This window comes from Anguilla rostrata, chromosome 15, assembly GCF_018555375.3.
Source record: "Anguilla rostrata isolate EN2019 chromosome 15, ASM1855537v3, whole genome shotgun sequence".
Lineage (NCBI taxonomy): Eukaryota > Metazoa > Chordata > Actinopteri > Anguilliformes > Anguillidae > Anguilla > Anguilla rostrata.
Window position 1 is genome coordinate 31,801,470 of NC_057947.1, and position 23,982 is coordinate 31,825,451.

The 23,982-nt window shown below is 47.2% G+C and overlaps 2 protein-coding genes and 1 long non-coding RNA gene across 12 annotated transcripts in view; all 3 read right to left on the reverse strand.

Annotated features, from left to right (window-relative positions):
* Positions 1–3,259, reverse strand: part of rev1 (REV1 DNA directed polymerase) — a 34,921-nt gene extending 31,662 nt beyond the window's left edge. The window contains exon 1 of the mRNA XM_064310987.1: positions 2,800–3,259. The gene's annotated coding sequence lies outside the window, so the exon portion shown is untranslated. The remainder of the gene's footprint in view (positions 1–2,799) is intronic.
* Positions 3,260–6,201: 2,942 nt separating this feature from the next.
* LOC135240933 (uncharacterized) lies at positions 6,202–7,280 on the reverse strand. Its single transcript, XR_010325836.1, has 2 exons — positions 7,245–7,280; positions 6,202–7,156 (listed from the first exon to the last, which is right to left on the reverse strand). It is a non-coding gene; the product is annotated as an uncharacterized LOC135240933 (long non-coding RNA).
* A 31-nt stretch (positions 7,281–7,311) lies between these two features.
* Positions 7,312–20,272, reverse strand: aff3 (AF4/FMR2 family, member 3). 10 transcript variants are annotated; one of them, XM_064310957.1, is made up of 18 exons: positions 19,623–20,272; positions 18,018–18,051; positions 16,355–16,409; positions 15,692–15,740; positions 15,139–15,176; positions 14,618–14,873; positions 12,000–14,462; positions 11,347–11,462; positions 11,011–11,164; positions 10,404–10,516; positions 10,225–10,288; positions 9,862–9,998; positions 9,504–9,575; positions 9,143–9,236; positions 8,804–8,847; positions 8,281–8,462; positions 7,756–7,891; positions 7,312–7,497 (listed from the first exon to the last, which is right to left on the reverse strand). In XM_064310957.1, the coding sequence occupies exons 1-17, from the start codon at positions 19,689–19,691 to the stop codon at positions 7,770–7,772; spliced, it is 4,062 nt and encodes a 1,353-aa protein (XP_064167027.1). In that variant the 5' UTR covers positions 19,692–20,272; the 3' UTR covers positions 7,312–7,497; positions 7,756–7,769. The 10 variants fall into 10 exon arrangements, 9 of the variants coding, with proteins under 9 accessions (XP_064167027.1, XP_064167035.1, XP_064167034.1 ...); XR_010325832.1 differs by having other exon boundaries at positions 7,317–7,365; positions 7,455–7,891; XM_064310965.1 differs by having other exon boundaries at positions 7,312–7,891; positions 16,355–16,405; positions 19,698–20,272.
* Between the last annotated feature and the right edge of the window lie 3,710 nt (positions 20,273–23,982).

Here is a 23,982-nt window from a genome sequence, read left to right on the forward strand (position 1 = left end):
CATGAGCTAAAGCTGAATAGAAAGTGGGTGACAACAGGCACGGGTTTGTTTTTGTTTTTAAATTTTATCATAAGAAGCGATTATTGTGTTGATCATGAGACATAAAAATCGACAGGCTACAGATGAATTTTTACACAGCAGGTCATGCTGCTTTAGGCCATTTGTTTTCTTATGGCCAAAGTAAAAAATGACCAGGTTTAATTCCAGAATGCTTTAAATGTAAAAGTATAAAATAACCAAGAATCCAATAAATATGACAGCAACACACAGCAAGCTCAGACGCTGCAAATTTCACTTAAGAAAAATATTTGTTCAAGAGTCATACACGGTTTTAAACAGTAAGGGCTTGGCCGCACACCCCACAAACAGCAGCTGTATCAGAGCCAAAATGTCAGTCCTGCCGTGTCACATTTAAACGACTCCCCAGGGAAACACAAATCCCCCCCCCACAGCTGTGAGACCACAGGTGTCGGTGTTTCACTGGGGGCCGAATAGCCCGAGCGCACCTTGCGCGCATAAATTAAGAGACGGCTCGTGCCCCTGCCACCTGCAGCTGTACGTCCATGCAGCTGTCCGACAGGGACGATCCGGACGCGAGCCTGGCTCGCTATCCGTGTGCGCCACTCAACATCACCGCACATCAGACACAACTAGAGGGGAAAAACAATGTCCACACAAGAGGCCTCATTCAAGGAATCAGCCATCACCAACGATCAGAACAGGGATCAGTCAGAACACACTTGAAAGAAGGCCCCTGGTACACAATATTGAGGTTTTTTTTTTTTTTGAAGGGGGGTGGGGACTTCTAGTACATTCACATGAAAATAAAATAAAACCAATGGACATAAGCAATATATAATCTCTTTTCATACCATGGACGACATTTCAAAAACTCTCAAGAGGTCAACTTTCAACTTTGATGACCTTGAAAATACACAGGGTCTACCAGATAACAGTTAGTTCTATTGGACCAAAAGTTATCTGTGCCTGGTCGAGCTGAATTAGCACTGGACACTTTACTGTGTAAAGCAGCGGGGGATGCATCACTCAAAGAAAAAAAAAAGTTGTCATTATTCCCTCCTTTCTTCAGTTCACAACTGCCAATCATATGCTTTCCCTTCCAGAGTATAGGGCCCGGGAGCACAGCACTGATTGATGTGATAACCTTCAAAAGAGCACTTCCTAAACAACGAGTTAGGGCAGGTTACCGGTCCGATGCCAAGCAGTTTATGAGGTTCATATTGCCAGAAACAGGCTGGATTCATTGGCCCGCAGAAGCCACGTTTCCTAGCATGGGATCATGGAAATCGGGAGATCTGCTTGGACGTGTGAACTTCTGCGGCTTAAAAATAAAGACAGCAAAACTCCGCTACAATAGCGCCACCACGAGGGCCAATCAACGGCATGTTGAGTAACTGCGAGGGTACTCTGCAGACCTGGCAACTTTCAAGAGGGTTTGATAGACTATATCGAGTTCGTACTTTGGTGGAAAAAAATGTTTTTTTAAAATTAATTATTTAATGCAGGCTTGTACATAGCCGTCACAGTCACAGAGGAGTAATTTCAGAGATTGGAGTCGGTAGTTAATTCCTTGGGGACCCGGATACCGTCTGGCATCCACTGCCGGCGACAGTTACAAACAGGAGCCCGGAACCTGCGCTCAACAGCCCGGGCAACAAACGCAGAGACACCGCTCGGGAGAAAAAGACAAAGAAACGGAATTCACAGAAAAAACAAGCATGTGTTTACGAAAGCAATTGTCCCCACTTAGATGGGACTTCAGGGTCTAAATAAATATTTAGAGTGAATCTGGCTTGAGGGAAGTTGCTGTATCATAAAAAAATGAAACATTCTCATACCTGTGCCAGGTAAACAATATCTAAGGATCTGTGAAGAAAATATAGAAGTGACGCAGAGTAAACTGAAAGAGGAAAACTGCATTCATTTGCTCAGTACAAAAAAAAATTGTTGGATTATTTATGACGCTGAGTTACACTATAACTAATTCTGGGCAACACAGCAAGGCGGGCAGTGAGACACAAACCAGCTATTTATATTTTTAAGATGTCACTTCACGTGGGGTCGCCGGGGTTAGATCTGCAGGGTGCGATCGACGTGATCTGGCTGAAAGTAAGACGTCTGGGAGAGAGAGGTTGTTGCGGGCAATCGCTTTCACCCACCCCCACCCTGCTACACGCAGACCAAAAGCCAGACACACTGCCGCTCCGGACACCCTGCTCTCCAAAAAGCAGCCTGCAAGCCCGTCGTTAATAGCGGTTTGCGCACAAGCTCACGTTCACAATCACTTTCTCTTCAAAGCTGCGCCCAGACACTTGGCGAGCCTGCAGTCTGCGTGCGAAAGACAAACGTTCGCAACTACCACACAAACCACGCTTTCCGCCGCGCGTGCTGCTCCGTGTTTGTGCTAGCGCGGCCCCCATGTGATTGCACTGAAGTCGTGGGTGGGACGGGGGAGTCCGACCCAAAACACCGGCCTAAAAACGCGCAGCACGCAAACTACGCCTACAAGTCCGGGCAAGTTAGCTAAGCTGGCTAACTAGCTACACCCGTGACACCGACAACAAATGTCAGAGCCCCCCCCCCGTTTCATGCATCGGAGCTCGCGAGCACAGCGCCGACCGCCGCGCCAGTCAGCAGCCGAAGAGCCGTGGCTGTGGGCATGCCATGCAAAAGCAGCCCACTGTTACATAAGTGGAGCCGCGGCGGATGGGTTGTCTGGGGCGCTCGCTGTTGTGTAGTAGCGAGCTGGCGACTTAATCCGTGGAAAACCGTGCTTACCTTTTCTTTCCTCTTGTATTGTGTTTGGTTCTTTCTTTTAGAGCAAGGTGCTCATCGCTATGTCCGTAGGCCAATCCGTTCCTTTCTCGTCGCAAGGGCTGTGGTATTTACAAAAATATTTTTTTTTGAGTTTTACCGTCGTTGTCTTTGTGTCTCGGGGGCTTCCGATTTGGACATGTTATTGTGGCAGTGGAAGAGTCAGACCAATGATCACTCTCGATCACCTTCTCCCTCTTTCTTCATTTCCAGCTGCTTTCGTCTGTCCCCGGCTCCTCCTCTCGCCGTTTTCCGCCTCGTACCCTCCTCCCAGCCGGGTCACACAGTGACAGCCTGGCTGCGGAGCGCTGGTGTAATAGCGCCCCGCTGCGGTCATCCGGTGCCGTTGCAGTTGACGCAGCGCGGTGATGGATGCAGCCCGGCCAGGCTCACTCCCCGCCTCTCGCACATTCACTCTCTCACCGCCTAGATTCATTGACTAGGCCGTTGGCTGCTATTGGTGGAATTCGTCTCCTCCCATTTCTATTTGTTTTCTCCCCGTCTGTCAAGCTCGCGACAAGCCGAGGCTACTACAGGTACCAAATTACTACAGTAAACATTCTTGGACGCAGGATTTCCGTTGCGGTGGACAGATTTGCTCATAAATACGTTACATCTGAGGCCTGCCTACTCAGTATTTTAGAGTCCATGAACAATTACGCAACGTTTTCAATCTATGCTACTCGAAATGAGAATGAACGACAGACAACTGTTGTCTCTGCTTCATTTGAACGTGTACTGTTACATTTAGCTGCCGTTGCCAACACTAGCTATACATGCATTTTGTGACGTTGACCTGAAAAAAACAAAAACAAAAAACGATGTCAGCACAGGAGTTAGACAAAGGCCCGTCTCGGGGTTTGGCTGGCGGGTTTTTACCCATGTCTGGGAGTGTGTCCTCAGAAACCCTGGCACGTTGCGACGCATTCTGACGCATGGCGGCTAATGCGGGCTGCGCTCTCCTCGCGGGTGGGGAGGAATAGCGGGAAGCCTTATAGATCGGGGCTGCAATACGCCAAGCCGTTGCAAACGGCATCATCAAAATGAAACGAGACTCAGGCGGGCTGCACACGTGGTCTCAAGTACAGTGTGTCCTGTCGTGTCCCGAAGTGTCCCCGACTTCATGCGAGACTGAATATTAAAAGACCGACGCAAGCAGTGCAGTAGCACTTAACTGTAGACTATCACAGGGTGCACCTAATGTATTGATAAATAACAAGTTAATGTGTATATAAAATTCCGTGTAGGCTATATTGCACTGCATTGTATATCACGGTTACGTATTGCTATGAACATGGTATAGGCCTATTCTGTTCTACAAAGGACAGATTTTAAGTGCAAACATTTTTCTAAACAAAGCCTCAGACATTTTCCAAGTAAATAACAAGTTGATGTGTATATAGAATTGCGTGTATATTGCACTGCATTGTATAGCACGGTTACGTATTGCTATGAACATGGTATATTCTGTACTACAAAGGACAGGTTTTAAGTGCAAACATTTTTCTAAACAAAGCCTCAGACATTTTCCTGGCACCTTCTGTCACCCACAGATGTTGCTACTTACTCGAATAGCACTTGGGAGTTATTTAATAAAGAAAAGCGGCCGACTTTTAATTTGGATTCAAACTGCAGGATGTATCTATAGCGTAAAACCATTGGAAAAGAGTGAACTCCGTCTAATGCAGGGCGATGGTGCCCTCTTGCGAAACATGGGTTCATTTGCAGCAAAACCGAAAAAGCAAAACATAATTGGTCAGCTTGTGGGCTACAAATGTTTCTCCGAATGAAGGTTCTAAAGGGGGAAATATCCGGAAAGTGAATGACAGTGTCCCATTGGAATATTACTGAAATGAACAAAAAAAACAACAGTACCATTTCAAAACTACCAATAACTTACCTATAGCTAAACGTGTTGAATGTAAATACAACAGATTACAAGAACATAAAATTATGCCAAAGGATATTCACATCAACTGAAAGCTCGCATAGAGGGGTGGGTTGCACAATTGCACCTTTGTAGCCAGGAGTAGCCAGAAGTTGTATAGCTTGCTGGGAGTGGGCCTACTGAAGGTAAAATCATACTGTTCATCAGGATGTTCAGCAACACTTTGTTGAGTAAAACCAATACAGCCGGAATTTTTTGTTGTTGATGAAAATGGATGTTTTCCATTAATGCGAAACATCTATATTCAACACAATTTTTGAAATGGTATGTCAGAGTCTTACAATCTTACATGCTTGTCCATTTACAATACCAGGAGAAGAAGGTTCAGGTTTCACTCACTGTACTATTAAGTGATTTACACACAAAATCACAATTTTTCGCCAAAAGGAAGAACCACAAACATCTTCACTGTTGTGACCTGTGAATTCATACATGATCCATCCCGTCATTTCTGTCAGGCCGGAGTATTTCAGTAGCATCACAACATTTGCTTTCTTCAGGTCATTCACCTGGAGAGATAATGGCACACCTAAGCCATCCCTGGGTTTCTGTGAGGGAGGGGCAGCCCTTGCTACGCGCTAACGATTCCGTGAGTGGCCAAACACAAAGAGGCAAAACGTAAAGAAAACGTGCGCACTTGAGTTAGCGGGTGACCCCATCCTAACACCAGAACACCGGAATGAAAGAACTGGGTTTAGTAAATGTTTCCCGGGACACCAGGGAACCCGGTCACTCATTGTGGTGCGTGCCACGCGATCTTCATAACGACTGCAGCTCAGGACAGCTGTTTTACCGTCTCGTCACAAAGAGCGTCTCCTATTAAGGTTAGGGTCCTTCTCTCTGTGCGAGGCCTTTCATTCTGCTCATTTAAGTGGAGTTCCATGTCATGCGTCAGACTCCGTATAGCTGTCACCTCATTGGCCGAGCCCCTGTTGCTATGGTTTCAAATAGCGGATGGTGAAGCCAGCCAGCGACTGTAGCCGTTTGCCTATTGGCCAATGAGACAGCTGTAGGCAGACTAGTGTGTAAGAGATGGAGAATTAAAAGGTAGCAGGCGAAAAGAAAGGAAAAGCAGGAATTCTCTGTGCTTCTGTATCAGGTACCAAGAACCTTCATTCCCTATGCCAGTTCATTTAGAACACAGTCCTGCACAGGTGTTAGAGGCCCAAAACACACATTACCTGCATTCATTTTGCACAGCCTTCTTTGCTTATCTTTATCACAGGTGCACACACACACACACACACAAATACAGATACACACACATACACATACATGTACACACACACATACACACATGCACATGGACACAAACACACATACTGCACACATACACACACATACACACGCACACATGTACACACACATACACGCTCACATATACACACACATACACAAACACAAACCACAAACCCATGTTTAGACAGAAAATTTAGTGGAGCAAAATACTTTTGACACAATGAAATGCACCTGTGTGATACCCTAATTACATTAACTTCATAAATAGACCTATTTGAACAGAAGCATTATTAAATAACAATATTATAAACAACTTAAATGAGTGTGAGGATAAAAAAGACATTAACTCCAAAATACACTTTGTCCAAATGCATGTATATAAAAGGTAAAAAATGTATAAAATGACACAATATAAAGAGTAGAAAAAAAACAGTGTTTTTTGTTTTGTTTTTTGTTTTTTAAGAAGCTTTTTCTCCAAAGTTTGGACTGTAGCCCAATCACATTCATTAGTGCTCAATGCTACAGGCTCTGCTGTCGAATCAGGAGAGCGCTGACAAGCATGTGCTCTCGTCCAGAGTGTGTGACGTCAGCCACTGCTTCTTATCCCACCACAGGTCAGATCACAGGTCACAGGGCGCAGGTCGCACAGACATGAGTCTGAGGAAGACGCAGCTCATTCACAGCTCAACAGGTGGACTTGCGTGCGTAATGAGATCCCATCGTTCCAGCCAATTGAAACCCTCCCATCCCCGGGCACTGCTGACACCAATAACACATCATCCTGTGGGGTTGCTGGCCACACTACCATCCACACACTGGAACAGAGCCTTAACAGATACCAGACCGTGGGGCCCGTCCACACACTGGAGCAGAGCCTTAACAGATACCAGACCGTGGGGCCCCATCCACATACTGGAACAGAGCCTTAACAGATACCAGACCGTGGGGCCCATCCACACACTGGAACAGAGCCTTAACAGATACCGGACTGTGGGGCCCATCCACACAGTGTAACAGTGCCTTAACAGATACTGGACTGTGGGTCCCAATCCACATATTGGAACAGAGCCTTAACAGATACCAGACCGTAGGGCCCATCTATACACTGGGACAGTGCCTTACCAGATACTGAGACTGTGGGTACCAATCTCATACCTGGGGTCTGGGCCTAAAGTACGCAACGCTGGCCTTTAACACTGGGACGGGGTGCTACAGTACAGACCCAGTACTGCTTGTTAATATCCATCCTCCGTCAACCTGGGTTAACTGGGCGGTGAAGTCGCTTACGCTGGCTTTAACCCTGGGGTCCGGGTGCTAAGTCAACTTAGCACTGGCTCTTAAACCTGGGTTTTGAGTGCTAAGTCGGCTTAACTTTGGCCATAAACCTGGGGTCCAGACGTTAAGTTAAGTCAACTCAAGGCTGCCACTTAACCTGGGGTCCCGACGTTAAGTCAGCTTAACGCTGGTTCTTAAACCTGCCGTCCCGGTGTTAAGTCAGCTTAACGCTGGCTCTTAAACCTGGGGTTTGGGTGTTAAGTCATCTTAACGCTGGCTCTTAAACCTGCCGTCCCGGTGTTAAGTCAGCTTAACGCTGGCTCTTAAACCTGGGGTTTGGGTGTTAAGTCAGCTTGATGCTGGCTCTTAAACCTGGGGTTTGGGTGTTAAGTCAGCTTAACGCTGGCTCTTACACCTGGGGTTTGGGCGTTAAGTCAGCTTGATGCTGGCTCTTAAACCTGGGGTTTGGGTGTTAAGTCAGCTTAACGCTGGCGCGTATCCACTGCAGGCCCTGTCTGGTGTAGCGCACGATGTGAGCCATGCTGCTCTGGAGCGTCAGTGGCCCCATCAGGGAATTCAGGTAGCTGAAGAACTCTGGAGAGGAGAGAGAGGGAAAGAGAGAGAGGGAAAGAGAGAGGGGGAAGAGGGAGGGAAAAGAGCGAGGGAGGAAGGTCATTTTTTACAGCCACATCATTTACAGTTGACTTCCTGATGCTCTCTGTGTATTTATACAGATCTTAGTCAACTGCATATTTGAAAAAACCCTCCAGCAGATTTTTTTCCAACAAGAAATGTTACTAACATAAAAATACAGAATCGTATGAGAGTACGAATTTTGTTCGGAACATTGGTGAAAAAGCATTTCTTTGAAAGTCTGCATGAATTTACTGTTGTTTAAACGGTGAAAGTATTTAAAATAAAGTATCTTACTCAGGTCTGGTATATAGGTTTACGCTCTGTCCGTTTCTTTCAGACTTGCTAACCTTTGCTCTCTTTAGCCAGGTTGTCGGCCACCTCCCAGTACTCGTAACTGTAGAGCACGCTGTTGGTGATCTCCAGGTGCTCCACCGCCATCTGGTGGACGTGCTGGGGAATGCTGATGGAGGCAGAGGGCGAGCAGTGAAGGGGGGGCGAGGGGTTCGTGGAAGAGGGCACCCCAGAGTCCCTGTGGTGAGAGGAGAAGCACGGCGTCTGTACGCGAACAAAAAAAGGCTCTGCCGCAAAAAACACACCTAAACACATCTGTGTTCTGCCGAAACTCCACAGCCCTGCAGGACCACAGTGTCTGCTGGTTTTCATCTCACGTTGATCAGATGCTAAGTAAACATTGCAAGGACCAGCTTTGGTAGAACCCTGTTTGGAAGCCCCTGGAAAGGGGTGACTCTTCCCCCTTGGGTTAATTTCCAAGCACATGTTTAGACTTTGTTAGAAATGTTTCAATGCTTCTGATTTAAAATTTTAACTGTTATCTCCAAAGGTCGCCTAGAGCTGAGGAAGATTCCTTACTTTCCTGTGGCGTTCCAGGGGGGCAGGAAGGAGTTGGGGGTGTTCTGGAGGAAAAGAAGAAGAAGAAGAAGAAGACCTGGATAAGCACCATTAGAAAAAGCAAAAATCTTACTCTGCCTTTCACACACCCCCCCAGCCCCCCACCCCCCTAGAAATGACAGAAAAGCACACTTTTACTTTCACCACCTTTAAAGCACTGTGTCCAGTTCTAGGAACTAGGATGTGAGAATGTCCTAACTATAAAAGAGTATAGAGGCTATGGGTATGATATGAAATGGGGGGGGGGGTGCTGGCTTTTCCTTGTGCTAATGGAAGACGCTGGAGGGTGGGAGAGTGCACCTTGAAATATTCCAGCAGGGCGCTGGAGCACTTGATGGCGTGGTCCTTCTTCAGTCTGAACATTCGCCAGTAGAGGAGAGCCAGACACCGGAAACTCCAATAGCACACAGACACGCACGTAAACATACACTCAAAAACACGCACAAGTTGCTGCTGTTCAAACAGTGAATCAAAACCGTCATGTGAAAAAAGCATGCGTGTAAGCTCTGTACAAACAAGCACCAGCATTGATGATGAGTAAGGTATTAGTAACGGATGAGTAAATGGTGAGTAAATGACGAGTAGATGGTTAGTAAATGAGTAAATAGTGAATAAATGATCATTGAATGATGGATTTAGGGCCAGCAGGGGGTAAACTCACCACAGCACCGCCAGCTGCTTATCCTCGTTACTGGCCTTGGATCCCTGGTATTTCTTCAACCTCAGTGCGTACCTGACAATGACAGAAGTGTGTTATCCTTACTGTGTGTGTGTGTGTGTGTGTGTGTGCGCGTACGTGTGTATCTGTGTGTTTGTGTGTGCACACATGTATGTGTGTGTACATATTTGCGTGTGAGTGTATGTGTGCGCATGTGTGTGTGTGTGTGTGTGTTTCTGCACACACCTGTGTGTGTGTGTGTGTGTGCGCACGTGTGTGTGTGTGTGTCTGTATGTACGTGTGTGTGTGTCTGTGCACATGCCTGTGTGTGCGTGTGTGTGTGTGTGCATGAGAGACTCACCTGATCAGCTCCACTGTCTCAGCGTACATGCTGTAGGGAGACTTGGCCCCCAGGGGCCCCTCCTCCACCGCCTTCCCGCACTCCATGAAAGACAGAGCGGCGTCCACATAGTTGAGCACCTTCCCGAAGCGGTCCACCTGGGTCCCCACAGGGAAGGAGGAGGACAGAACAGGAGGAGGAGGAGAGGAGAGGAGAGGAGATGAGAGGGGAAAAGTCTTGTCTTCCCTCCCACAGGAAATGCCTCACATGCTAATGGCCAATTCATAACTACCCTTCCGTTAAAAATGCATGCCGTATTACTATGAGGCGTCCCTTCACACCGCTGTCTGCGAGCTACGAAGACGGTAATTAAAAGCAGCTCACCATGGAGTCGGCCCGATGCTTCAGTCTCTTCGCCTCGAGCATGTAGCGCTCCACCTGCAGGGCGCTGGGGGGTGGGTTTGGGGAGGTGGGGGACAGAGCACATTTCGCATCACAAACACTGCCACGTTTAAAAGAGTGGTTGGAAAGGGAGGGGGGGGGGGAGTAAGAGCGTCACTCACATGTCCCTGATGGACGGACCCTGTCTGTGGCCCGTAGTTTGGGTTTGGGGGGGGCGGATACTCTGGTACTCGCACACAGACTTGGGGGGGCCTTGCTGCCGGCCCATCGGAATCTGAAGAGCAACAGGTAACCTGCTGAGTTACAGACTAACTCAACTGTACTATCCAACAAAATATCCTACTGTAACTTACCTTTACTATCAAACACAGTGTCTTAACTCACCTGTACTATCAAGCACAGTGTCCTAACTCACCTGTACTATCAAACACAGTGTCTTAACTCACCTGTACTATCAAGCACAGTGTCCTAACTCACCTGTACTATCAAACACAGTGTCTTAACTCACCTGTACTATCAAGCACAGTGTCCTAACTCACCTGTACTATCAAACACAGTGTCTTAACTCACCTGTACTGTCAAACACAGAGTCCTAACCCACCTGTACTATCAATGTCCTAAGTCACCTGTACTATCAGACACAGTGTCCTAACTGACCTGTATTATCTCAATCATAGCTGTGTTGTACTCTCTCTGTAGAACAGTTTTCTGGAATCTTCCCTGTACTTTGCTCTACTGGACTGCAGTGCCTCCGTGAACGTGTCTCACCTCAGTCTGTGTCTTCTGAACAGGTGGCTCTTCCATTCTTGCCTTGACAGGGGGCAGGGGTACCTCCACATTCTTGGGGGGCTCTGGGGTAGCCGTCAGAGGGGAGAGGGGTGACAGGGGCTTCCGCTTACTGGCTGGTCGATCCTCTTTGCATCTGTCCAAACATTTGGGAGGAAAGCAGGTACGTGTATGTGAATGAGGTAAATACCTTTGCTCGTGTGTGTGTGTGTGTGACAGAAGGTGCATGTGTGTATGGCAAGGAAAGGTCTGGTTGTGGGTGGCTCCGGTTGTGCGTGTGGCCGTGTGGTAATGTGTACAGGTGTGTAGAGGCCATACTTGTTGAGTCTGGTGTCGGTGTGAGTTTCCACAGGGGTCTTGCCAGTGGAACCTGCCCAGTTTGGTGGGGGATCGTGGTTCTGCTTGCCATCTTTCCAAAGATCTACCTCTTCATACTGGGGGAACAGACAAGTGACTCAAATAACTGCCACTGAAACAGGACATGGGTACTGGCACACAAACATGGATACACACTGCATGATGCCTGTCCCCTTCACTCTGGAAAGTATCTATGGAGCTTCCACAACAGTTAAAATCTGCCCTGAAGGGGTCATTCCTTCTGTCGTAAAATATGTCCATAAACTTTCTCTATGGTTGGATTACTTTCCAAAAAAAAACTTCAAGGTGCTTGCCCATCAAGACACTTGTGTCCTGGCTAAATTCCCAACCTGGCTCTCTAAACCTGCCACCTAATCATCCCCTGATCAAATTAGCTCTCCCTCCCCACCTCAGCTGTGTGGCCAGCGTTCTGGCGCAAAATGGCTGTCGTGCATCACCCAGGTGGGTGACGCAAATTGGTGGCAGTTGAGGTGAGTTTTTCCCTCATCACCGTAAAGCACTTTGAGCATCTGGAAAAGCACTACAAAAATGCAGTGATTCATTCATTCATTCATTCATTTCATTCTCTCTCGGGATGCTGTCGGGGGTCTTACCTTGCGCCTCCTCTTTTGGTCCGACTGAGGGGAGCACAGACGCTTGGCACCCCCTTTCCGGCGAGCCTTCTTGAGCGAGGATGACGAAGACGAGGATGAGGAGGAGCGGGCGCGGGAGGTGCGGGTGGCCTCGGGGGGGCCCGGCAGGAGGGTGAGGTCGATCCTCACCCTAAGGGACCTGAGACTGCGGGCGCGGGAGTACTGGGAGGAGGGGGGCGAGCGCCCGTGGCCAAGGGTGCCCCCGGTGCGGCCAAACGGCACCAGGGTGTACAGTTTGTGCTGCCCCTGCCCGCCGTGCTTCTCCACCGGGGCCTCTTCGGCCCAGCAGCCGGAGCGGCCCGAGTTCTGCTGGGCTTTCCTGGGCCTTCCCGCCCTGCCCGGCTGCTCTCTGGAGCTGGGCCTCTGGCCGGAGGTGGAGTCGGCCGGCCTGGGGCGGCCCAAATTCAGCTGGACCGTCCGGGGCTTCTCGGCTCTGCTCTGCTGCCCCCTGGAGCCCAGCCTCTGGCCAGAGGTGGAGTCCGCCAGGACCTTGGCGGTGGTGGTGGAGGACGTCGGTTGGGGCCCGGGTTCCGACTCCGAGGAAGAGTCCGTGGGGGATATGACGGGCTTGCGGGGAGGAGAGGGGGGCAGGGGTGCCTTAGGCTCTGGGACGGAGGTCTCTTCAGTCTTCCGTCTCTTCTTCTTCTTCCTCTCCCTCTCCTGGTCCGGTGCGGGCTTCTGAGGCCTCTGGGTGGTCATGTGGAGCCTCTCTTTGGGCTGCACGGCTGGGGCTTCGACTTCATGCGTCTTCCCTCTCTCCTTCCCTTTATCTTGCTTCCCCATTTTCTCTTTCTTCCTCTCCTCCTTCTCTTTTCTCTTCTTCTCTTTCCTCTCCTTCCTCCTGTCCTCCTCATCCTCAGATTCCCTAACCCAAAGATGTTTTGGCACCTCCTTTCTCTGGGAGGCAAGCGGCATTTTCTGGCCATCCACCTCGCTCTCCATCACTCCAGAGGAGGGCTTCCTATGTTGGGAATGGGAAGGTTTGGCGTGTAACTTCACTGTAGGATTAGAGCTGGGATTCAGGCTCGGTTTAGGCTGAGAGAAAGGTCTGGAACTTGACATAGATTTAGGCTGAGAGTGAGGCTGTGGGTGAGAGCTGGATTTAGGCTGAGGCCTGGAACTGAGGCTAAGATCAGAATTAGGCTTCGGGTGATGTCTGGGACTAAGGTTGAGGCTTGACTTAGGCTTCGAGTGATGTCTGGGACTAGGGCTAAGGCTAGACTTAGGCTTTGAGTGATGTCTGGGACTAGGGCTAAGGCTAGATTTAGGCTTTGAGTGATGTCTGGGACTAGGGCTAAGGCTAGACTTAGGCTTTGAGTGATGTCTGGGACTAGGGCTAAGGCTAGATTTAGGCTTAGAGTGAAGCCTGGAACTGTGCCCAGACTTAGGCTGACAGTGAGGCTGAGGACTAGGGCTAGATTTAGGCTGGGAAATAGGCTTGGGGTTGGGGACAGATTTATGTTTTGAGTGAGGCCTGGAACTTGGGCTGAGGCTCGATTTAGACTTAGAATGATGTCTGGAAGTAGGACTAGGGCTAGATTTAGGCTTAGAAGGATGCCTGGGGTTTAGGCTAGATTTAGGCTTTAAGTGAGGCCTAGAACTAGGGCTGAGGCTAGATTTAGGCTCAGGCTGCGGCCTAGAACTAGGGCTGAGGCTAGATTTAGGTTTAGAGTGATGCCTGGGGTTGAGGCTAGATTTTGGCTTGGAGTGAGGCCTATAACTAGGGCTGAGGTTAGATGTAGGCTTAGAGTGAGGCCTGGGACTAGGGCTGAGGCTAGATTTGGGCTGAGAATGAGGCCTGGCACTAGGGCTAACGCTACGTTTATGCTTAGAGTATGGAATAGGGCTGAGGCTAGATTTTGGCTTAGAGTGATGCCTAGCACTAGGACTGACGCTAGATTTAGTCTTAAAATAATGCCTGTTACTAGGGCTGTGGCTAGATTTAGGCTGAGGGTAAGGCCTGGGACTGGGACTAGGACTAGTGCTATATCTGCGGTTCGACTCAGCACTGGGCCAGTGCTGGGCAATCATCCTGTTATCAGGCTGAGAAGGAGACATGGGGCTGTGATTAGGATTTGGGCTTTGGCGTGCATAGAGGCTGGGCTGAAGGTGAGGTGTGAAATCAGGGCATAGAGCGGGACTGGCAGGGCGGCTGTCGCTGGAGTTGAGGTCGGGGCTGCTAGACCTGGGGCTGTAATTGAAAGTGGGGCTGGGAGCGGGACTGTAGTTGGGGCTTTGGACGTCCCTCGGCGCGGGGCTGTGGTCCCCCCTCCAGGTTCCCCCGGGGGATTGGACGCTGTCGGAGTCCGGGTTCGAGGCTGGCTCCGCCTCCACGCTTTGCTCCTGGTCGCCAGAGGCCTGTCTTTTTCTCACTTTGTTCAGCCAGCGGTTCAAATGCCACTGTGTTGGGGAGGGTGGCTCTATCTGAGAGAGGAAGGAGGGAAATAAAAAAGATCAGCGGAATGTCTGAGCTAACGATAGCGAGAGAGAGAGAGACAGAGAGAGAGATGGACAGAGAGAGAGTGAGAGAGAGAGATAGAATAAGTAATGCAGTACAGCAGAGCGTCTAGCTGGCGTACCTCCTCCATGCTGCTGGTCAGGGGCCATGTGGGGGCTGGGGGCCCAGGGTCAGGGTGAATCTCTGGGCTGCGACTGCATGAGCGCTGGGCACTGCCACCCGAGTCACTGAAGGACCTGGAAGAGCTGGAACTGGAGCTGGAGCTGGAGCTGGACCTGGACCTGGAGCTGGAGCCGGATCTGGAGCTGGAGCTGGAGTTGGAGTTGGGAGCCCTCAGCCTCCTGCCATGTGTGTGTGACCACTGCTGCTCTGCAGAGCTGCACGTCAACATCAGCGTTTAATACTCACACACACTCACGGATAAATGCGCAGAGACATGAGCACACATTGCCCGTAGGTATGAGTGTGTGAGTAAATGGTGTGTGTGTGTGCCCTGTGATAGATTGGCAGCCAAGGTGTATTCCTTTCACTTGCCCGATGCACTGGGATAGGCTCCATGACCCTGCCCAGGATAAGCGGGTAAAGATAATAGATGGATGGATGGATAATAAGATAAAATAGTACTGTAAAAAGCATACTCACCTTTCTCTAGTGGCCCAGGCAGTTCCATGTGGTTCTGGCTATGTGAGGCAAACAGAGAAGCCAAAATTCCTTTACACAGAGCTGAAGTTATTGTAAACAACATTGACTAAACACTCCATTAATCTGTTAGTGCAGAAGATATAAAGATATAGACATTTCTGCCAGTCAACTAATATCCAGTGTGTATTAATCCTGGTACAGTACCACCAGAGCCTGGCTCAGTACCTTCTGAGCCTGGTCCAGTCCCTCCTGAGCTGGGTTCAGTACCACCAGAGCCTGGTTCGGTATGGCCCAAACTTGGTTCAGTACCACCCGTGCCTGCTTCAGCCTCATTCATTATCCTCAGCACTCATACAGCAGATATACAGCAACCCCAGTTCTGTTCTCTCTGTTTCTTTCCCTCTCTTTTCATTCGTTATACACTCTCCTTTACACACACTGGGACAGAGAGAAAGTGAGACAGAGAGAGAGAGAGAGAGAGAGAGAGAGAGAGAGAGAGAGAGAGAGAGAGAGAGAGAGAGAGAGAGAGAGAGAGATATGGGCGTGTTCTTACTGTGATGTTGTCGTCATCACTGCTGAGCTGCAGGTCATCCACCAGCATCCTAGAGAGAAGGGGGGGAAAACATGACTGTGCTATTCCATTAGCCTTCCCCTTAGCATCTTCTCCTGCAGCATGAATGGGCACCAAAGTGTATTAATTGTGCCAATGAGCAAATACACTTCAGACGGCCTATGACCGCATGAATACGCATGTGTTTGGCCCAAAGTCTAACCTCCCCTCTTTAAAATGTTAGAGTCTGTCTGCAAGGATGTTCACTGGGGAACACCTTCACAGACAGACCAGCTACGGGTGGCACCACTTAACATTCAGTCAGGAGCCCACAGACAGACAGACAAACCGCAAGCAGATAGACAGACAAACAGACAGACACACACAGACAGACAGACAGACAGACAGACAGAAAGACAGACAAACAAACAGACAAGTCCTACGGAGAGCCATAAATAAGTGTTTGCCGTTACTTCGCTATTAATTGATCAAATAAAGCAGCTGTATTGATCGCACAGACAGCTCACCTCATCCGGTCTCTTTGGTCTGAGCTCATTGCTGATTTTAAAGTGAAAATGGAAAAACTAACAAGCCCTTGCAGCTCTTCAGGACCAAATCAGGCCACACATGAGTTTCAGTGGAGGACTGGGACGAGAGCCCACTTACGATTTGTGAGGTGCCGTCCGTGGGAGGGTCATTCTCTGCTGAATACCCCACCTAGCTGAGAGAGACGGGTGTGACAGAGAGTGAACTCAAGGACACGACTAAAATCTAAACACCATCAGCTGATTTGTCTGTTATCAGTCTCTTTAACAACAGCAAATGATCCACCAGGCAGGAAGTAAATAAATTACCTTGAGCATATAGACAAAAGCAGCTGATGAGGACCTGGACCATGTAATCAGGGTTAACAATCACCATTTAAATCCTGAAAGACGCCCCCTTGTGGACACATACGGAATGTCATTCCATATGTCTACTCTGGGGTTATGAGCTTGCAAACTTGGTCGTGGGGGATCCACGGTTGCAGTTTTTTTCCACGCGACAACTGCAACCCCTGTATTGTAACAAGTTTCTCTTAATTAGACACCTTTAATGACCACTGAGGGATGATGTCCCATCTTCAGGCCACATTATGTCAAAAATAGCTATCTATGTAGGCCATGAAGAATAATCTCCTATACTCACACCCCAGAACCTCTAATCAGTCAGATCGACTAATGCTTTCCTTTTCTGCTATAAGAAAAACTAGGATGACCATATTTTGGTTTTCAAAAAAAAAGAGGACATGAGTGTGTAGACATCATTAGCATAATATTACGCTATTTGTTTATTTATATACGGCCCATAGAACAAGCCAACCTAAATTCCAGACATTTTTTTTAAAGAAACCCGTACGGATGGATATTTCCAGCACCAAAAAAGAGGCCATTCAGGAAAAAATCTGGTCGGTCTCGGTAAGAATCAGGACTGACAGGTGAAATGATTGGGATCCTACTTGCGGAGCGTATGGCTAACCGGTCAGTGAAACTAAATCAATGAGCCAAACCTGTATTGCATTGAGATGTGTTTAAGGAAGGAATTCTTAAAGAACCAGTACACGCACAGGGGGTCCCCCAGGTCTGAGGATCCATGTCCGAGGATGATGTTTGCGCATCACAATATTTTACAGTGCAGAAATCTATCCCCTTGCAGGCTTCAAGAACTGCCCCTATTTAGGAAGTAGAATTTCTGATCCAGGAAATATCCCACATTTACACTTAAAAAATCAAGGAAGATGCCATTTAAAACTGGAAAATACATGAAGTGTTCCCCTGAACAGACATCACGATCAAAACTTTTTTCCATTGCCAGTCAGTAGATACAAAAGCTAATGTCTTGAAAATAGTCTTGAAAAGAAACAAACACTGTCTGTGACCAGATTTAAACTAAACCAAACACTGTGACTAGGTTTAAACTAAACCAAACACTGTCTGTGACTCTTGACTCAAAACAAAACTAAACACTTACTGTGACTCTAAACTTAAACCAAACACTGTGACTAGATATAAACTAAACGCTATCTCGTTAGATTTAAACTAAACCAAACATTGTCACTCTAGATTTAAACTAAAAACTGTCTGACAAGAATTAAAATAAACACTGTCTGTGACTCTAGATTTAAACTAAACCAAACACTGTGAATCTAGATTTTATTGCTGCAAGGCCTACAAACCGAAAACTCCTTTGATTGGATGTATCCAACTCAGACACATCCACAGATCAGCAGAACATCTGAACCTCCCGTCATGTGATCCAGCTTCCATTCACCAGATCCACACATACTCACACTCTCCGTCGTAAGAGCTGTGTGTCTTCACCTCCTGGAAAAGAGAAACATGATCAATTTATAAATGACCAGAACTCTCTCCCTGCACTCCTCCCGAGATACCTGGCACAAACACACATTTCTCTCTCTCTCTCTTCCTCCATCTCTCATCTCTCTCCTCCATCGCTCCTCCTACTCCCCTGATGAGTTTCGCTCTCTCTCTCTCTCTCTCTCTACATTTAAACCCCCTTTCTCTCTCTTTTATCCCCACAGGCTCTCTGGGTATTAATGTTAGCAGACGCCCTCCAGCCAGCCTCCCCCTTCCCCTCTCCACTGCTGCACGTGACCAGAGGCCGTTCGAGCTTTGATGAAATTAAGGCAGCGACTGAGGAACACTGGCAAACCAGCGAAACTGGGCTTGAGAGGTGGACAAAGGCCACTGAAATCCCCAGAACAAACAATCAGTTACTCAAGGCGGTGCGTGAGGTGTGTGTGAGCATGTGCGCATGTGTGTATGTGTTTGTGCGTGAGCGTGTGTGTGTGTGTGTGTGTGTGTGTGGGTCCATGTTCACACAACAAAGCCACTGGACCGATTCTAACCCAAAAGCCAGCACTGCTAGGCCGGACTCAGCATAGATCTGGCCCAGAGTCGCTCGCTGCCTGGGTGTACACGTCCTTATAATTGAATCTGGGGTCCCACAGCCTCGCGCTGTGTGCTTGTGCAGGCAGCAACCTCTCTCTTTGACAAACAGGGACCGTGGTGGAAGTCAGACGAGTCATTTCTGAACGAACGCTTGCTGGTTGCACGGGGGAGGATGCGAGAGATGCGCCTCCTCTCGCTGTGCGTCTGTTACTCGTGCGTGACTCGGATGTGACTGAGCCACCTGCCAAAATGAATGACATGACAGGGGGCTCAGATGTAACGGACACGGGCGTTTGAGATAGCGCAGCTGCACTGGGGGCACCAACAGGAAGTGGTCATGCTCATAGTTTCCATTACGAGCATTACTGGCCTCTTCAAACTTACTTGCAGTGTTCAGACAACGCATGAATGAACAGTTGCTATTTTTAGTAACGGGTGGATTTTAAATATGACAATTACAAGTCACATAGATATTTAACTATTTCCAACGGTTTTTTTTTCTGGTTTTCCAAAGCCTTAGACATCAGTCGTTCAGTTTGTTAGAAGTATGATCGTCATCCAATCGCATAACATTTTAAGATTTGAAAAGAAAGCAATTCTCAACAAACAGAAACAGTGGAATTCTTTTAAGCAGAATGTCGCCGTTTAAGCACTGGCTTCCCTTAACTACCGGGCTCTCAATTGCACAATGCTACAGGCAGTTCAGATACTCACGTTTGACAAATAGCCTACCGTGTGTTGGAAAATCTTTGTTTTTGTTCTCACTTTGAATACGCGATGTTAGTTGTGCCACAAAAAATATGCTGAGCTACAAATGTATATTGACGGACAATAGCCTATTTTTTTCACAACATTGACAAATTAATCTAGATTCATTCAAAAATAACGATCAAGAATGAAATTAGCAACGACAACCGTGCCAGCGTAAATAATAGTTCACAGCATGCACTTTTCAAACTAAATTATTGTCAACCGGGTCTCACCTGTGCCGTGCAATGAAGCATGAAACAGACACTGGCTAGCTTGTTTTTGAATCCGAAGATTGTCGGCATGTTTACCTCCCTGATTAGTCCATCTCACAGAAGGTACCGTGCTCAGTCAGGTGCGCAACTGGAAGCCTGCATCCTGCATCTAGCTTCTCTCTCTCTCTCTTAGGTTCGAGGGCTTAGAGTAAACAGGCTCGCCGTGGGAGTTTGCCTTGGGAGGAAGCGAGAAATCACGGCGCGCGCTGCCTGAGGGCCAGTGACACTGCACCTCTCCAGCATCCATTCAAGCGCGCAGCCTGCACAGGCAGCGCACGCGGGACTGCTCCGCGCGCCACAGCGCACTGCCAGAAGAACCCACATCTGGCGCGAGCGCATCAGGTGTTCTTCTCCTACAGTAAGGTGGGTTTGTTTGTCTTTTTAGTCTTCTCATTTAATATTCTGTTTAAACCATACAAGGTTTTGTAATGATGAAAATAGTTGGAAAAGCAGTTTTCGGTGTTTAGGTCGCGTTTATCTTGTTAACGGTTTTCCATTATTTCCAGTGAATACTAAAGTAATAACTTTAAAGCCCGATAACTTTAAAGCAAGTTATCCAGTCTTTATGCCAAAACCGAACTGAGGTGTAAAGTAGGCTACGGGTTACCGACTAAAGGCTTCATAAACCGTATTTCTACCTCTGCAATAGTCCCCCCCCCCTTTAAGGGAGTTAACCGAAGGGATTTATGACACTCACTTCATTGCTAAACCCCATCCTGGCCCTTTTTGCTAAAAAAGAAAAAAAAGAAGTGACCCCATATCAATAAACAACACATATATTGATGGCGAATAGGTGGGCTATAGAGTGGGATAGATTTGATTTAAAACGGTCATTGTACTTAATTTTGAAATGAGCTACTTGAGCCAGTCCACTTAACGTTATATTTGTGTGGATGTGTCACTCTTATATTCCACTATGGTCAGAGTATCCACTCAGTACCCTCTGAGCTGGAGTCCAATAATAAACAGAGTGATGGGTAGAATAGGCGGGAAGAACGACACGTTCTGTTTTTCAGTTTGTGTTTAAAACATGAATAGTTCTGAAGTGCCAGTTTCAGGTCAGTGTTTACAGGACTGGTGTAGATGGGCATTGTGAAGGCAGGACTACCACTCCACTGCCCCCAAAACATCCTCAAGCCCCCATCCCTATGGACACACACACACACACACACACACACACACACACATGCGCATGCTCACATACACATACTCACACACACACACCCACATGCGCATGCTCACATACACATACACACGCACACGCATACACTCACGTACAAGCACATGCGCACACACACACACACACACACACACACACACACACACACACATACGCAAACCTGTACGCACACGTACACACGTGCACGTACGCGCAGACGCACATGCGCATGCACATGTGTGCTCGCACACGCGTACACAGACACACACACACTCTCTCTCTCTCTCTCTCTCAGGAGCAGTAACCAGTTTAATCCAGAGAATATGTTTCAGAGCAGTGGTCTCTGAGGGACCTCCAGGAACCCAACCGCCCCCCCCTTCCCTCCCTCACACACACACACACACACACACACACACACACACACACACGCACACCTCTCCCCTAACACCAAGACCTGAGGGACACCTGTGGCTCTCTTGTCATTTCACAACCTGCCATATTACTCTTTACTCTTACATTGGCTATCTTTTGTCCTGTTTACCCTGAACTACAGGAAGGACTATGGGAATGAGATATACAAGACAAAACTAATTTACAGTAGTGTCCTGTATATAATAAACTGTCCATAGGTATTCACTTCAGTCAAGTTATAATGTGTACAGTGTCCATTCAATTAGTATTTCAATCTAATATTTGACCTTCTGTTTAATATTGACCTGTGCCTAATTCAATGACTCCCAACTCAATTGTTAACATAGAAACAAATATAACGCTCATAAAGTGGATTCTGGCATCATAATGTTTGGGAAGCACTGGGCTATGGAACTAAAGTGTTGACATCGTTGTTGTGTGTGTTTGTGTGTGCACACATTTGTGTGTGTGTGTGTGTGTGTGCACGTTTGTGTGTTTGTGTGCATGTTTGTGTGCGCACACTATGTGTGTGTTTGTGTGCGCGCCTGTTAGTCTGTGTGATTGTGTTTATGTTTATGTGTGTGCTCAGCTGGTGGACTGCGCAGCTCAGCTGAAAAACTGTGCAGCTCAGCTGGTGGACTGCGCAGCTCAGCTGGAAAACTGCGCAGCTCAGCTGGTGGACTGTGCAGTTCAGCTGGCAGACTGCCAGGCTGAAAGCTGCAGGCACTGGCTGTATGTGTGTGGATAAATGTTTTGGCCTGTGCCCTTCTGGGACAAACTATTATGTTATTGCAGGGGTGTTCAGGGTTTGAATTTAAACCATTCACTCAAAGGAAGAAACACAGTGTGCCTTAATCTATTGACACGAGAAGCACAGACGTGATTGGACGGACGTGTGCAGCTGTGTCGGAACTGCACTTGTACACAACGGGGTTGCAGGTTCAAATTCGCAAGAGCAGTACTGCTGTATTAATGGCATCATTTTGCTATGACAGTGAGCTAAATAAGGTGAACCCGGCAGGATAAAGCAACGCTAACAGCACTAGCAGTGGGAACCTCAGCAGCAAACAGCTGGGGTATGACCGGGAGCTACAGAAAGCTCAGAATAAAACACACTGGTTTTATTTTATGGGGTTAATTTGAATGCAAGAGCAGAAAACAGTTTGAAAGTTCAAACAGATGCCACTTAATGAAACTGAAACTGAAAGACAGCTGTAGCAGCCATTTTTGCACTTGTGACTCAGTAAAGATTCTGTGGGTTTTTGCTCTCTCTCTCTCTCTCTCTGTGCAGAGCTGGTCCACAGGGACTATAATATCACAGACAGGTTTTGTCGCTTGTGTTGTTTCAAAGTGCATTTATAGCTTGAACTTTCATATTAAAAGGTGATTATGAAAATGTAAAAAAACAACAACACATTGCTATTTATTCACAGGAACAGAAGCAGTGTTTTTCAGGATGACAAACATTGTGTGTTCATCAGGCACCGACAGGAACACTCACATTAGTATTCCTGCAATGGGTTCTACATACAGAGAGGTTGCAGCTTGAATCTCAGTCACACAACTCTGTGAACGTCTCTGCTGCAGAAAACAGCGCTTGGTTTGGAGTGATGGAAAGGCCTTGATTGTCCATTTTGGTTTTTAATATTTAAAAACTAAATTACAGTTGTGGTTTTGAATCAAAAATGCTGTATAGGCAGGCAGTTTTTGCAGTGTCTGGGAAGTGTTTTTTTAAAAATAGGCTTTTTGCTCGACACAGGCAGTATTCATGTCAACCCCTTCGCACATTTCATCAGTCAAGACTCTAATTTGAAGAACAAGTTTTGCCAGTTTATTTCCTATTTGTTTTTTTTCTTTATTGTTCTAGCTTTTCTAGTGAGGTGTTGTTTTTCTCGTCGCATGACTTCCCAGGGAAATGCCAAAGACCCCTGGAGAAGCGTCCATAGAAACAGCCCGTGGAACACTTGTGCAGGTCTCCATGGAAACCCTCTGGGATTACAGATTCCTCCAGGTAGGTCACCCCCCAAAGATAGTTTATAGGAGGCAACCAAAGACACCTTACTGTGCGTCACAGATCCTTTAGATTCGCCAGATACCGAACTCTGTCTCCCGAATGTTTAATGTTCCCTTACTGCTAAAGCTGAAAAATTCCAATTTTCTGAATCTTCAGAAAATTTATGAGGTGATGCAGTCAATATTTTGATCTGTTGTAGGAAAGGATATATATATAACCTTAACCCTACAAAAATGATGTACCACCGATTATTTAAAATGAAAATCACTATGTAGTTTGTGTAACTAACATGGGTTTCAAAAGCTCAATACCAAATCCTCCTGTAGGTGGCAGTATGTTTAATATAATAGTACACCTATAATAGTACATCTTTTCTTTGGGTTATTTATCATAAACTCTGAAAAAACCATTAATTTTGATTGCACAGGGTCTTTAAATTATTCCTGTTGAAACCCAATTCACAGTGCTATTTATAATAAATGTTTGATTGATACATTTTTAAGTGATTTTTCTTGCAATATTAATTAGCATTATGGCTGAATAAATGTTGGAGAATAATTCACTTTTTTGGCCCCATGCTGTTATTGCAATTCAGCTTAAATTCAAATTCAAAAGTTTCAAAAGTTTAAAAACCCTGAACAGTGAGGCTCCCCGATCACATCAGAAATAGGGCGTTAAAGTTTTAATTGTGCAAACTAGTGTCTCACCAGCGTACCGTTTCTGAAAAAAATCCAGCT

What these genes read in the sequence shown, in the direction of transcription:
- aff3 (XM_064310957.1), bottom strand. Translation starts at nt 19,691, where the DNA reads ATGCCGACAATCTTCGGATTCAAAAACAAGCTAGCCAGTGTCTGTTTC. An exon ending in CCCTGCTGGAATATTTCAAG is followed by an intron (nt 8,848 to 9,142) that starts GTGCACTCTCCC and finishes CTTTTCCTCCAG; the next exon opens with AACACCCCCAACTCCTTCCT. An exon ending in CCCTGGAACGCCACAGGAAA is followed by an intron (nt 8,463 to 8,803) that starts GTAAGGAATCTT and finishes CTCTCACCACAG; the next exon opens with GGACTCTGGGGTGCCCTCTT.